Source organism: Salmo salar, chromosome ssa18 (assembly GCF_905237065.1).
Source record: "Salmo salar chromosome ssa18, Ssal_v3.1, whole genome shotgun sequence".
In the NCBI taxonomy this organism is placed as follows: Eukaryota; Metazoa; Chordata; class Actinopteri; order Salmoniformes; family Salmonidae; genus Salmo; species Salmo salar.
Window position 1 is genome coordinate 78,742,588 of NC_059459.1, and position 15,000 is coordinate 78,757,587.

The 15,000-nt window shown below is 47.0% G+C and overlaps 1 protein-coding gene across 2 annotated transcripts in view; it reads left to right on the top strand.

Moving 5' to 3' along the window:
* The window catches only part of LOC106578109 (sodium/calcium exchanger 1), an 89,564-nt gene that overhangs the window by 25,172 nt on the left and 49,392 nt on the right, over positions 1–15,000 (top strand). For both annotated transcript variants that reach the window (XM_045700506.1, XM_045700507.1), the window contains exons 2-3: positions 12,202–12,470; positions 14,169–14,258. In XM_045700506.1, coding sequence (XP_045556462.1) covers positions 12,231–12,470; positions 14,169–14,258 — 330 coding nt within the window. In that variant the 5' untranslated portion in view covers positions 12,202–12,230. The remainder of the gene's footprint in view (positions 1–12,201; positions 12,471–14,168; positions 14,259–15,000) is intronic.

Genomic DNA, 15,000 nt, shown 5'->3' on the forward strand with positions numbered 1-15,000 from the left:
CTCTCTCTCTCTCTCTCTCTCTCTCTCTCTCTCCTATAACCTCATTACTAGTTCATGCCCTCAAGGTGCCATCCTTTCTACTGTGACAGTGTGTATGGCAGGACTGTGATTGCCAATCTTCTCTGACTAGTATTTTGGTTAATATCTTCACTGGGACATGACTGAGCTCCCACATCCTCTGTCGTGACTTGCTCTCTGTCAAATCTCTATTCTATTTCTTTTCTAATTCATTTCTATCCATGTGGACCTTTGTTCCAAATAACAACCCTATGTATGGGTCCTGATCAAATGTAGTGCACTATATAGGGAAAAGGGTGTCATTTGGGACACAGTCCGAGAGTGCGTGACCTCGACATAGGGGATGGAGGAATTCTACATAGCCTGGCAGTCAGTAGAGTTCTCCATAGCCTGGCAGTCAGAAAGAGTTCTCCATAGACTGGCAGTCAGTAGAGTTCTCCATAGCTTGGCAGTCAGTAGAGTTCTCCATAGTCTGGCAGTCAGTAGAGTTCTCTATAGTCTGGCAGTCAGTAGAGTTCTCCATAGTCTGGCAGTCAGTAGAGTTCTCTATAGTCTGGCAGTCAGTAGAGTTCTCCATAGTCTGGCAGTCAGTAGAGTTCTCCAAAGTCTGGCAGTCAGTAGAGTTCTCTATAGTCTGGCAGTCAGTAGAGTTCTCCATAGTCTGGCAGTCAGTAGAGTTCTCTATAGTCTGGCAGTCAGTAGAGTTCTCCATAGTCTGGCAGTCAGTAGAGTTCTCCATAGTCTGGCAGTCAGTAGAGTTCTCCATAGCCTGGCAGTCAGTAGAGTTCTCCATAGTCTGGCAGTCAGTAGAGTTCTCCATAGTCTGGCAGTCAGTAGAGTTCTCCATAGTCTGGCAGTCAGTAGAGTTCTCCATAGTCTGGCAGTCAGTAGAGTTCTCCATAGTCTGGCAGTCAGTAGAGTTCTCCATAGCCTGGCAGTCAGTAGAGTTCTCCATAGCCTGGCAGTCAGTAGAGTTCTCCATAGTCTGGCAGTCAGTAGAGTTCTCCATAGCCTGGCAGTCAGTAGAGTTCTCCATAGCCTGGCAGTCAGTAGAGTTCTCCATAGTCTGGCAGTCAGTATAGTTCTCCCTAGCCTGGCAGTCAGTAGAGTTCTCCATAGCCTGGCAGTCAGTATAGTTCTCCATAGCTTGGCAGTCAGTAGAGTTCTCCATAGCCTGGCAGTCAGTATAGTTCTCCATAGCCTGGCAGTCAGTAGAGTTCTCCATAGTCTGGCAGTCAGAAAGAGTTCTCCATAGTCTGGCAGTCAGAAAGAGTTCTCCATAGTCTGGCAGTCAGTAGAGTTCTCCATAGTCTGGCAGTCAGTAGAGTTCTTTATAGTCTGGCAGTCAGTACAGTTTTCCATAGCCTGGCAGTCAGTAGAGTTCTCCATAGCCTGGCAGTCAGTAGAGTTCTCCATAGCCTGGCAGTCAGTAGAGTTCTCTATAGCCTGGCAGTCAGTAGAGCTCTCCATAGCCTGGCAGTCAGTAGAGTTCTCCATAGCCTGGCAGTCAGTAGAGTTCTCTATAGCCTGGCAGTCAGTAGAGTTCTCCATAGCCTGGCAGTCAGTAGAGTTCTCCATAGTCTGGCAGTCAGTAGAGTTCTCCATAGCCTGGCAGTCAGTAGAGTTCTCCATAGCTTGGCACAGTAGAGTTCTTTATAGCCTGGCAGTCAGTAGAGTTCTCCATAGTCTGGCAGTCAGTAGAGTTCTCCATAGCCTGGCAGTCAGTAGAGTTCTCCATAGCTTGGCAGTCAGTAGAGTTCTCCATAGTCTGGCAGTCAGTAGAGTTCTCCATAGCCTGGCAGTCAGTAGAGTTCTCCATAGCTTGGCAGTCAGTACAGTTTTCCATAGCCTGGCAGTCAGTAGAGTTCTCCATAGCTTGGCAGTCAGTAGAGTTCTCCATAGTCTGGCAGTCAGTAGAGTTCTCCATAGCCTGGCAGTCAGTAGAGTTTTCCATAAAATGGCAGTCAGTAGAGTTCTCCATAGCTTGGCAGTCAGTACAGTTTTCCATAGCCTGGCAGTCAGTAGAGTTCTCCATAGCTTGGCAGTCAGTACAGTTTTCCATAGCCTGGCAGTCAGTAGAGTTCTCCATAGCTTGGCAGTCAGTACAGTTTTCCATAGCCTGGCAGTCAGTAGAGTTCTCCATAGTCTGGCAGTCAGTACAGTTTTCCATAGCCTGGCAGTCAGTAGAGTTCTTTATAGTCTGGCAGTCAGTAGAGTTCTTTATAGCCTGGCAGTCAGTAGAGTTCTCCACAGCTTGGCAGTCAGTAGAGTTCTTTATAGTCTGGCAGTCAGTACAGTTTTCCATAGCCTGGCAGTCAGTAGAGTTCTCCATAGCCTGGCAGTCAGTAGAGTTCTCCACAGCTTGGCAGTCAGTAGAGTTCTCCACAGCTTGGCAGTCAGTAGAGTTTTGTGGTTGAACCCTGATAGACAGTCCTCTGTGGTTGAACCCTGCTAGACAGTCCTCTGTGGTTGAACCCTGCTAGACAGTCCTCTGTGGTTGAACCCTGCTAGACAGTCCTCTGTGGTTGAACCCTGCTAGACAGTCCTCTGAACATGTCAACAGTCAGAACTCACACCAACTTTTTACCCTTTAATTCTTCTATACAAGCAATGTTACGAAACGTCTTTAGTTCTAATCCTACTGGACAGAAAAACATCTGTCTTCTCTTTTTATGATAAGATGATCCCCCTCTCTCTCATCCCTCCCTCCCTCTCTCTATCCTCTTTCATCTAACCTCCAATCTACTCTCAATCCCATTCCGTCTGTCTGGATGGCTGGTTTATAAATGGCATAGCGACGTATAATTGAATCTCTGGCCCTGTGCAGTGGTGGCAGTGGTGTGTCTATGTAGGGGGCGTTTTGGCACAATGGCTAAAGAGCGTCTGTCATCTCTTGGCATTCACCACCGGTAGTGATGGAAGGAGGGAGGAATGGAGGGATGGAAGGAGGAATGGAGGGATGGATGGAGGAAGGAATGGAGGGATGGATGGAGGGATGGAAGGAGGAATGGAGGGATGGATGGAGGAAGGAATGGAGGGATGGATGGAGGGATGGAAGGAGGAATGGAGGGATGGATGGAGGAAGGAATGGAGGGATGGAGGAAGGAATGGAGGGATGGATGGAGGGATGGAGGGAGGGAGGAATTGAGGTATGGAAGGAGGGATGGAGGGAGGAATGGAGAGATGGAGGTATTGAAGAAGTGATGGAAGGAGGGATGGAGAGATGGAAGGAGGGATGAAGAGATGGAGAAATGGAGAGATGGAGGGATGGAAGGATGGAAGGAAGGAAGTATCAGGGTAAATATACGACCCTAACACCCTGGCTTTGTCCCAACTGGTACCCTATTCCCTATGTGGTGGACTACTATGCCATGGGCTCCGGTCAAAGGTAGTGCACTACATAGGGAATAGGGTGCCATTTTGGACATTCTTTGATCGAGAGCAGAAAAATAGCAGGTGCTTTATTTGGCTGTCTGAACAACGCAGGCAGAGGAGAGCACTGTGTAATCTGGTCTAATGTCCCCACTAAAGAGAGGGAGAGACGGAGAGAGAAAAAAAGGGGAGAGAGAGAGAATGAGGGAGGAAGAGAGAGAATGAGGGAGGAAGAGAGAGACAGAGAAAGAGGGAGATATAGAGAAAGACAAAGAGAGAGAGGGGGAGAGAGAGACAAGAGAGAGAGAGAGAGAGAGAGAGAGAGAGAGAGAGAGAGAGAGAGAGAGAAAAGTGAGGGAGGGAGGGAGGGAGAGAGAGAGAGAAAGAGGGAGAGGGAGGGAGAAAAGAGAGGGGGGGAGAGAGAGAGAGAGAGAGAGAGAGAGAGAGAGAGAGAGAGAGAGAGAGAGAGAGCGTGATGATTGGGGTACTCCTGGCTGAATTCTGAAAAGGTTGCAAAGCCTTCTGGGGCTCCTGAGTGGCGCAGCAGTCTAAGGCACTGCATCTCAGTGCTATAGGTGTCACTACAGACCCTGGTTTGATTCCAGGCTGTATCACAACCGGCTGTGATTGAGAGTCCCATAGGGCGGCGCATATTTGGCCCAGCGTTGTCCGGTTTAGGGTTTGGCCGGGGTAGGCCGTCATTGTAAATAAGAATTTGTTCTTAACTGACTTGCCTAGTTAAATAAAGGTTAAATAAAATAATAAATGTCTGCCTCTGAGACAGGACTGGCTAGGGGCCACACACAAAGACACAGACACACATTAAGGTTCCATCCAGAGTCCTTTATCTTTAGGGGACAATAGGAATATTATTTAATGAATTAACAATATGGATTCCACTGTGATGAGCTATACAGTGTTGTAATGATGTGCAGATAGTTAAACCACACATTGTAATTCAATATGCTTTAATGGCACGAATAACAAGTTAAAGCCAAAGCAAAGTGATACATACACACAATTGAAAACAACACTGACAACATTAAAATAGTAGCTATAATATTAAAACAATACATTTCTAATAAAAATGTTTAATAATGGTCAATGTTCAGAATCTAATTCAAAATGTAAATTATTTAATTATTATTATTTAAATAGGTTAAAGGTTAAAAAAAAATTATGATTGGTGGTATTTTACATTTTATGTTCCCTCCCTCCCTCCCTCCCTCCCTCCCTCCCTCCCTCCCTCCCTGCCTCCCTCCCTCCCTCCCTCATCACATTTTCATTCCCTCTCACTTACATTTCTCTCTCTCTCTCTCTCTTTCATACCTTTCTTCTCTCATGTTTTGTTACATCAAAGCCTGTTGTTAAGGTGATTGTATCTGACATTTTTCACATGTTCAGGGACACAGTTTCCCTCGGTGTGTGTGTGTGGTGTGTGTGTGTCGCCGTTTGAGTTCTGTCACCCCCGCAGCCCTTCAGTACCCCCCATGGTTCAGCTGTCCTCTTAGCATACAAAACACACACGCACACACACCCACCCACGCACGCGCGCACACGCACACACGCACGCACGCACGCACACACACACACACACACACACACACCGGCTGGTAGCTAGCAGATCCTTAACCTCCTTCAAGTTTATTCCTTTTTTAATCTCTCTTTCATTCTTGATCTTTTTCTCTCCGAACTCGCTTTCACTGTTCTTTCTGTGTGTAAAGGTGTCATTGTCACGCCCTGACCGTAGAGAGAATTTTTATTTCTCTATTTGGTTAGTTCAGGGTGTGATTTGGGTGGGCAGTCTAGATTATGTATATCTATGTTTTTTTTATTTCTATGTTGGCCTGAAATGGTTCCCAATCAGAGGCAGCTGTCTTTCGTTGTCTCTGATTGGGGATCATATTTAGGCAGCCTTTTCCCACTTTACGTTCGTTTTTGTACTTCGTTGTTTTGACGGTGTTCATTTTAATAAAGAGAAAATGTTCACCTGCCACGCTGCACCTTGGTCTCATCCTTCAGACGAAGGTGACAGAAGATCCCACCAAAAACGGACCAAGCAGCGTGGCCAGGAGGAATGGACATGGGAGGACATCCTGGACGGCAAAGGATCCTGGACGTGGGAGGAGATCCAGGCCGGATGGGATGCATCCCATGGGAACAGGTGGAAGCAGCGAGGGAGGAACGGCGACGAGATCGGGAGTCACGGCAACAACGAAAGCCCGAGAGGCAGCTCCAAAATATTTTTTTTGGGGGGGGCACACGGGGAGATTGGCGGAGTCAGGGTTTAGACCTGAGCCAACTCCCCGTGCTTACTGTGGGGAGCGTGTGACTAGTCAGGCACCGTGTTATGCGGTGATGCGCACATTCTGCATTTGCCGTGCTAGAGTGGGCATTCAGCCAGGACGGATTGTGCCGGCTCAGCGCTCCTGGTCTCCAGTGCGTCTCCTCGGTCCAGGATATCCTGCGCCAGCTCTACGCACTGTGTCTCCAGTGTGCCTTCACAGCCCAGTTCATCCTGTGCCAGCCCCCCGCACTTGCCGTGCTAAAGTGAGCATCCAGCCAGGAGGGGTTGTGCCAGCCCTACGCTCCAGACCTCCAGTGCGCCTCCACGGCCCAGTATATCCTGTGCCAGCTCCGCGCACCCGGCCTCCAGTGCATCTCCCCAGTCCGGTGAGACCTGTTCCGGCTCCACGTATGAAGCCTCCAGTGATGATCCATGGCGCCAAGCCTCCAGTGATGATCCATGGCCCAGAGCCTGTAGTGATGATCCATGGCACGAAGCCTCCAGTGATGATCTATGGCCCGGAGCCTGTAGAGGTGATCCATGGCCCGGAGCCTGCAGCGAGGGTCCCCAGTCCGGAGCCTGCAACGAGGGTCCCCAGTCCGGAGCCTCCAGCGACGGTCCCCAGTCCGGAGCCTCCAGCGACGGTCCCCAGTCCGGAGCCTCCAGCGACGGTCCCCAGTCCGGAGCCTCCAGAGATGGTCCCCAGTCCGGAGTCTCCAGCGGCGGTCGGCAGTCCGGAGTCTCCAGCGGCGATCGGCAGTCCGGAGTCTCCAGCGGCGGTCGGCACACTGGAGCCTCCAGCAGCGTTCGGCAGTTTGGAACCTCCAGCGACGATCGGCAGTTCAGAGCCTCCAGCGGGGGTTCCCAGTTCAGAGCCTCCGGCGATGATCCACGGTCCGGTCCCTCCGGCGACGATCCACGGTCCGGAGCCGAAAGAGAGTCGCGGATCCGCCAGCAGAGCGGGGTCTACGTCCCGCACCGGAGCCGACACTGAGGCTAGATGCCCACCTGGACCCTCCCCTATTGAGTCAGGTTTTACGGATCTTGTTTTAGTATAGCTGCTTTGTTAGTTTGCAGAACTTTACGTTCGTTTTTGTATTTCGTTGTTTTGACGGTGTTCATTTTAATAAAGAGAAAATGTTTGCCTGCACCTTGGTCTCATCCTTCAGACGAACGTAACAGTCATCAAGGCAAAGGGTGGCTACTTTGAAGAAAATTACACGAATTATTACCAAAAGTTCCAAAAGAATAAAGACATTTCAAATGTCATATTATGTCTATATACAGGGCTGTAATGATGTGCAAATAAACTCATCAAAAAAAGAAACATCCTCTCACTGTCAACTACGTTTATTTTCAGCAAACTTAACATGTGTAAATATTTGTATGAACATAACAAGTTTCAACAACTGAGACATTAACTGAACAAGTTCCACCGACATGTGACTAACAGAAATTGAACAATGTGTCCCTGAACAAAGGGGGGGTCAAAATCAAAAGTAACAGTCAGTATCTGGTGTGGCCACCAGCTGCATTAAGTACTGCAGTGCATCTCCTCCTCATGGACTACACCAGATTTTCCAGTTCTTCTTCCACCAAGGCACCTGCAAGTTCCCGGACATTTCTGGGGGGAGTGGACCTAGCCCTCACCCTCTGATCCAACAGATCCCAGACGTTCTCAATGGGATTGAGATCCGGGCTCTTCGCTGGCCATGGCAGAACACTGACATTCCTGTCTTGCAGGAAATCAAACACAGAATAAGCAGTATGGCTGGTGGCATTGTCATGCTGGAGGGTCATGTCAGGATGAGCCTGCAGGAAGGGTACCACATGAGGGAGGAGGATGTCTTCCCTGTAACGCACAGCGTTGAGATTGCCTGAAATGACAACAAGCTCAGTCCGATGATGCTGTGACACACCGCCCCAGACCGCCCCAGACCATGACAGACCCTCCACCTCCAAATCGATCCCGCTCCAGAGTACAGGCCTCGGTGTAACGCTCATTCCTTTGACGATAAATGCGAATCCGACCATCACCCCTGGTGAGACAAAACCGCGACTCGTCAGTGAAGAGCACTTTTTGCCAGTCCTGTCTGGTCCAGCGACGGTGGGTTTGTGCCCATAGGCGACATAGTTGCCGGAGATGTCTGGTAAGGACCTGCCTTACAGCAGGCCTACAAGCCCTCAGTCCAGCCTCTCTCAGCCTATTGCGCACAGTCTGAGCACTGATGGAGGGATTGTGCGTTCCTGGTGTAACTCAGGCAGTTGTTGTTGCCATCCTGTACCTGTCCGCAGGTGTGATGTTCGGATGTACCGATCCTGTGCAGGTGTTGTTACACGTGGTCTGCCACTGTGAGGACGATCAGCTGTTCATCCCGTCTCCCTGTAGCTCTGTCTTCGGCGTCTCACAGTACGGACATTGCAATTTATTGCCCTGGCCACATCTGCAGTCCTCATGCTTCCTTGCAGCATGTCTAAGGCACGTTCATGACCCTGGGCATCTTTCTTTTTGTGTTTTTCAGAGTCAGTAGAAAGGCCTCTTTAGTGTCCTAAGTTTTCATAACTGTGACCTTAATTGCCTACCGTCTGTAAGCTGTTAGTGTCTTAACGACCGTTCCACAGGTGCATGCTCATTAATTGTTTATGGTTCATTGAACAAGCATGGGAAACAGTGTTTAAACCCTTTACAATGAAGATCTGTGAAGTTATTTGGATTTTTATGAAATATCTTTGAAAGACAGGGCCCTGAAAAAGGGACGTTTCTTTTTTTGCTGAGTTTAGGTAAAGTATAAAAGGGAAAATAAATAAACATAAATATGGGTTGTATTTACAATGGTGTTTGTTCTTGTTCTTCACTGGTTGCCCTTTTCTTGTGGCAACAGGTCACAAATCTTGCGCCTATGATGGCACACTGTGGTATTTCACCCAGTAGATATGGGAGTTTATCAAAATTGGATTTGTAATTTGAGGGAAATATGTGTCTCTAACATGGTCATACATTGGGCAGGAGGTTAAGAAGAGCAGCTCAGTTTCCACCTCATTTTGTGGGCAGTGTGCACATAGCCTGTCTTCTCTTGAGAGCCAGGTCAGTCTTTGACGGCCTTTCTCAATAGCAAGGCTATGCTCACTGAGTCTGTACATAGTCAAAGGTTTCCTTAATTTTGGGTCAGTCACAGTGGTCAGGTATTCTGCCACTGTGTACTCTCTGTTTAGGGCCAAATAGCATTCTAGTTTCTCTGTTTTTTTGTTAATTCTTTCCAATGTGTCAAGTAATTATCTTTTTGTTTTCTCGTGATTTGGTTGGGTCTAATTGCATTGCTGTCTTGGGGCTCTGTGGGGTCTGTTTGTGTTTGTGAACAGAGCCCCAGGACCAGCTTGCTTAGGGGACTCTTCTCCAGGTTCATCTCTCGGTAGGTGATGGCTTTGTTATGGAAGGTTAGGGAATCGCTCACTTTTAGGTGGTTGTAGAATTTAACAGCTCTTTTATGGATTTTGATAATTAGCGGGTCTCGGCATAATTCTGCTCTGCGTGCAATATTTGGTGTTTTCTGTTGTACACTAAAGATATTTTTGCAGAATTCTGCATGCGGTTTTGCAGAATTCTGCATGTCGTTGTCACAGTGTGTGTGTGTGTGTGTGTGTGTGTGTCGTTGTCACAGTGTGTGTGTGTGTGTCGTTGTCACAGTGTGTGTGTGTGTGTGTGTGTCATTGTCACCATGTGTGTGTGTGTGTGTGTGTGTGTGTGTGTGTGTGTGTGTCGTTTTCACAGTGTGTGTGTGTGTGTGTGTCGTTGTCACAGTGTGTGTGTGTGTGTCGTTGTCACAGTGTGTGTGTGTGTGTGTGTCGTTGTCACAGTGTGTGTGTGTCATTGTCTCACTGAGTGTGTGTGTGTGTGTGTCGTTGTCACAGTGTGTGTGTATGTGTCGTTGTCTCACTGTGAGTGTGTGTGTGTGTGTGTGTGTGTGTGTGTGTGTGTGTGTGTGTGTCGTTGTCACAGTGTGTGTGTGTGTCGTTGTCACAGTGTGTGTGTGTGTGTGTCATTGTCACAGTGTGTGTGTGTGTGTGTGTGTCGTTGTCACAGTGTGTGTGTGTGTGTCGTTGTCACAGTGTGTGTGTGTGTCGTTGTCACAGTTTGTGTGTGTGTGTGTCGTTGTCACAGTGTGTGTGTGTGTATGATGATATAAACCCACGTTATTGCTCTCATCATTATCATCACTATGAGCTCATGTTGTCTCCTCCCTCTTCTCCCTCATCTCTCTCTCTCCCTTCTCCTCTCTCTCTTCTCTCTTCCGTCCTTCCTCATCTCTCTCTCTCTCGCCGTCCTTCCTCATCTCTCTCTCTCTCTCTCTCTCTCTCTCTCTCTCGTCCTTCCTCATCTCTCTCTCTCTCTGTCTCTCTCTCCTTCCTCATCCCTCTCTCTCTCTCTCTCTCTGTCTCTCTCTCTCTCTCTCTCTCTGTCCTTCCTCATCTCTCTCTCTGTCTCTCTCTCTCTCCGTCCTTCCTCATCTCTCTCTCTCTGTCTCTCTCTCTCTCTCTCTCTCTCTCCTTCCTCATCCCTCTCTCCGTCCTTCCTCATCCCTCTCTCCGTCCTTCCTGATCTCTCTCTCATCCTTCCTCATCCCTCTCTCTCTGTCTCTCCCTCTCTCCATCCTTCCTCATCCCTCTCTCTCTCTGTCTCTCTCTCCGTCCTTCCTCATCCCTCTCTATCTCTGTCTCTCTCTCCTTCCTCATCCCTCTCTCTCTCTCTCTGTCTCTCTCTGTCTCTCTCCGTCCTTCCTCATCCCTCTCTCTCTCTGTCTCTCTCTGTCTCTCTCCGTCCTTCCTCATCCCCCTCTCTCTCCGTCCTTACTCATCCCTCTCTCTCTGACAGGAGGATTTTCTCCACTCCTTAATTAAGAGGTTATTTATCACACGAGATGAGAAAGGGATGAAGGGAGAGCGAGATGAGGAGAAAGGGGTCAGCTAGTGAGGAGGAGGAGGAGGAGTGAGAGCAAAGGAGAGGATATGAAAATGTGATAAGAGAAAACAGAGACGAGAGAGGAGAGAGAAGCTGGATGTGCAACAACAAAAAAATGATGGTGTGATGGTTTCTACCATTTTGTGACGTTTTCTTCCAAGAGGCCATTGGGCTGCCAGCTCCAGCTGTAGGTCTGTGTGTTGTGTCTCAGTGGGCTCAGCAGGCTGCGTTCGCTAGCTCTCTGAATCTGTCTAATTACTCCTCTCATCACAGCCTCATCAGACCTCCAACCCTCTGCAACACTCTCTCTTTAATCCCTCTCCGTCTTACAACACTTTCTTTTCACTCTCGTTCTCTCCATCTCTCCCTTTCTTTTTCCTGGGTCTTTTTCCTGGGTATTTTTCTTGGGTGTTTTCCCTGGGTCTTTTACCCGGGTATTTTTCCTGGGTCTCCGTCCCGGGTCTTCTTCCCAGGTCTTTTTCCCGGGTCTTTTTCCCAGGTCTTTTTCCCAGGTCTTTTTCCCAGGTCTTTTTCCCAGGTCTTTTTCCCAGGTCTTTCCCAGGTCTTTCCCAGGTCTTTTTCCCAGGTCTTTTTCCCAGGTCTTTTTCCCAGGTCTTTTTCCCAGGTCTTTTTCCCAGGTCTTTCCCAGGTCTTTCCCAGGTCTTTTTCCCAGGTCTTTTTCCCGGGTCTTTTTCCCAGGTCTTTTTCCCAGGTCTTTTTCCCAGGTCTTTTTCCCAGGTCTTTTTCCCGGGATGAAGGGATGCAGTGAGGGATGGAGTGAGGGGTGGAGGGATGAAGTGAGGGGTGGAGGGGTGGAGGGATGGAGTGACGCAGTGAGGGGTGGAGGGATGAAGGGATGCAGTGAGGGATGGAGTGAGGGGTGGAGGGATGGAGTGAGGGGTGGAGGGATGGAGTGAGGCATGGAGTGATGCAGTGAGGGGTGGAGGGATGAAGGAATGGAGTGAGGGCTGGAGGGAGGAGAGAGAAAAGGGGATTGAAAAAATGAGAGACAGAGAGAGAGAGAGATTATCTACCTCACTTGCTTTCGCAATGTTAACATATGTTTCCCATGCCAATAAAACCCCTTGAATTGAATTGAATTGATAGACAGAGAGAGAGAGAGAGAGAGAGAGGGATATATATAGAGAGAGAAAGAGTAACAGGGTGTCATCAGGTAGGGGAAGGAAAGATAGATGTTTCAGGACAGGTCAATCTCCTTTCCACCTCCCTCTCTCTCTGTCCCTCTTCCTCTCTTTTTCCTTCTCTCTTCCTCATGTTCTATCTATGCTGGTTTCAGCTTTGTGTTTCAAGCAGTGTTTTCATCACTACTTAACTTTATTACTGAAATCCCGATCCGACTCGAACCCGGGTCCAATGACTGTCAACCCAACACCTTAGCCCTTACGTCAAGAGATCAGAACCTCTTGACAAGGTCACTAGGTATTGGGTTAAAGCTGCTACAGTATTGTGTTGGCTCAAAAGTCTTGCTTTTATATTTACTATCTCTCTCTCTCTCTCTCTCTCTCTCTCTCTCTCTCTCTCTGTCTGTCTCTCGCTCTTTCTGCAGGTGTGTTCTAAAACACAGAAGGAGCACACATGTCACGCCTACATCTCCACCTCTCCTCCCTCCGTTCCTCCTCTCTCTCCTCTGTCCTTCTCCTAGTCTTCCTCTCCTCCATGCTCCTCCTGTCCCTCCCCAGCCCGGCCTTGGCCGGTTCCACTCCTCTATCAGAGGGGGGTAACGTAAAGGCTAACTGCACGGCTACAGGAGACCCCTGTCAGGAGGGGGTGGTACTGCCCGTCTGGAACCCACAGAACCCCTCTGTAGGAGACAAGGTGACCATGGCTTCAAATCTGTTGTTGTTTTTGTTGTGGTTGTTGGCCAAGGGGGGATTTGGGCCGGGATTCAATCCAATCACCCATTGTAGAGCACTATGACGGTAACCGCTACATATGTCGACTCAATCGGAAATGACCTTTTAATGTCAAGCACGCTACAACACAATGACCGGATTGAATCCCAGCCTTTGTTTGTATTTTGTCTGTATGCTGTGTTATTGTTGTTGTTGTGAAATGAATTGCCTCATTGAGGACATTCACGTTTTCCTATTCCAGTCTAATCTAGTCGCGTTGACACTAACGGCGATTGCCCGGGGCAGATGAACTGAACAGTCGGGCAGGTGGAATCCGCTTTGTTGCTGCCCGTAAAGGGCAGGTCAACTTTTGTCCCTAAAACACCTGTTAATTCACATTGACTCTAGTGGTCAATTTGTTTATGTACATTAGCGACTCACAACAAAAAAAAGAAACCAAGCCAAGTGATCACACAGTTCTCCTCCCTAAATTCTCTTTTCCCTCCGTTTTGTGTCTCGCTCACTCAATTTCCACCAAACGCTCCCTCTATACACACTCGCGCTGCGTACACAGAAATGACTCCCCATTAAAACATATCTAACTGATGGGATACACTAACAAACCCGCAGAAGAGCTACCTTCCTTGCCAAATCAAGACAGCTTTATCACATATTATAAATGGACTGGTTGATTGAAGTATGGAAATAAGGTTTGGAACTCTCTTTGTTATTGGCAAGCTGATACTCCCGCCCACGTCAACCTGCTGATTAGAATGTCCTGTGTAGATTGTATTTTCAACCAGTAACTATCAGGAAATAACACTGATACAATTTTGGCACATTTTTACAGTGTTAGTTTTATCAGCTGTTGTACAATATGATACAAAACACAATGTTGACTGCACTGGCCCTTTAACTGTATGTCTCATAATACTAAAGATGCAGAAATCGCTCCACCATTTCCTGGTCGGATTTTTTTGAATAGTTCGCCTAATTTCAGTTTATGTGACAGAACAAGCAGGTATAGTGTAGAGAATCATTGTACCATCTAAACTGCTGTGAAATATATTTTCCATAACCAAAAATATTTAGTTTTCAGCTGTTTGAAGATGGTGTACAAAACCGAAAGTAAAAGACGCAAAAACAAGAACGGGGAAGCATAGAAATAGCGCATATAGAACAGATCTACCACTTCTTAGAGTTGCTTTCTATGAGAATAACAGATCTATAACTCTTATTTCTAAGTGAATTTGATCGGGTTGCAAATAGTTGACAAAAAAAATGCAATGTTATCTTTTTTCACGTTTTTCATTAGGCTACTGTAGAAGGTTAGGAGTGTGTACAAATAATCCACATACTTTTTATATGAACCGTTCTGTCTAAGTAAAGAAACTTCCTTACCAAATTAGCATGCAAGTTGTGTAAACAAAGGATTAGAATGTTTTCATACAGTAAGTGTTATAAAGGTACTTTCAATGTGAACCATTTGTGAGTGTAACAGACCATTTTATTTTTTGGACAAGTGACTATGACCTTTGGGCAAGTGACTATGACCTTTGGACAAGTGACTATGACCTTTGGACAAGTGACTATGACCTTTGGGCAAGGGAGTATAACCTTTGGGCAAGTAAAACATGACCTGTTTGAGAGCTCAATGTCAACCCTTCTTAATCTAATCCAGGTAGCGCGGGCCATTGTCTACTTTGTAGCGATGATCTATATGTTCCTGGGGATGTCCATCATAGCTGATAGATTCATGTCTTCTATAGAGGTGAGAATTCTATTTTCTATTCTGTTTTGAGAGTACACACACACACACACACGCACACACACACACACACACACACACACACACACACACACACACACACACACACACACACACACACCTGCACATTTTTACATTTGAGTCATTTACCAAATGCTCTTATCCCGAGCGATTTACGCTAGTGAGAGCAGACATTCTCGTTCTGATCCCCTTTGGGAATCGAACCCACAACCCTGGCGTTGCAAGGACCGTGCTCTACTAACTGAACCACACCTCACACATAGAGCAACTACTCAATCAACTGTATTCTACTCTACTGTATTTTACTCTACTGTATTCTACTCTACTGTATTCTATTCTATTACACTCTACTGTATTCTACTCTACTGTATTCTATTCTATTACACTCTATTCTATTATATTCTATTACGTTCTACTTTCTTTTATTCTATTATACTCTACTGTATTCTACTCTACTGTATTCTATTCTATTACACTCTACTGTATTCTATTCTATTACACTCGACTGCATTCTATTCTATTACAACCTACTGTATTATATTCTATTACACTCTACTGTATTCTACTCTACTGTATTCTATTCTATTCTATTCTAATCGACTGTATTCTATTCTATTACACTCTACTGTATTCTACTCTACTGTATTCTATTCTATTACACTCTACTATATTCTATTCAATTCCACTCTACTGTATTCTATTCTATTACAATCGACTGTATTCT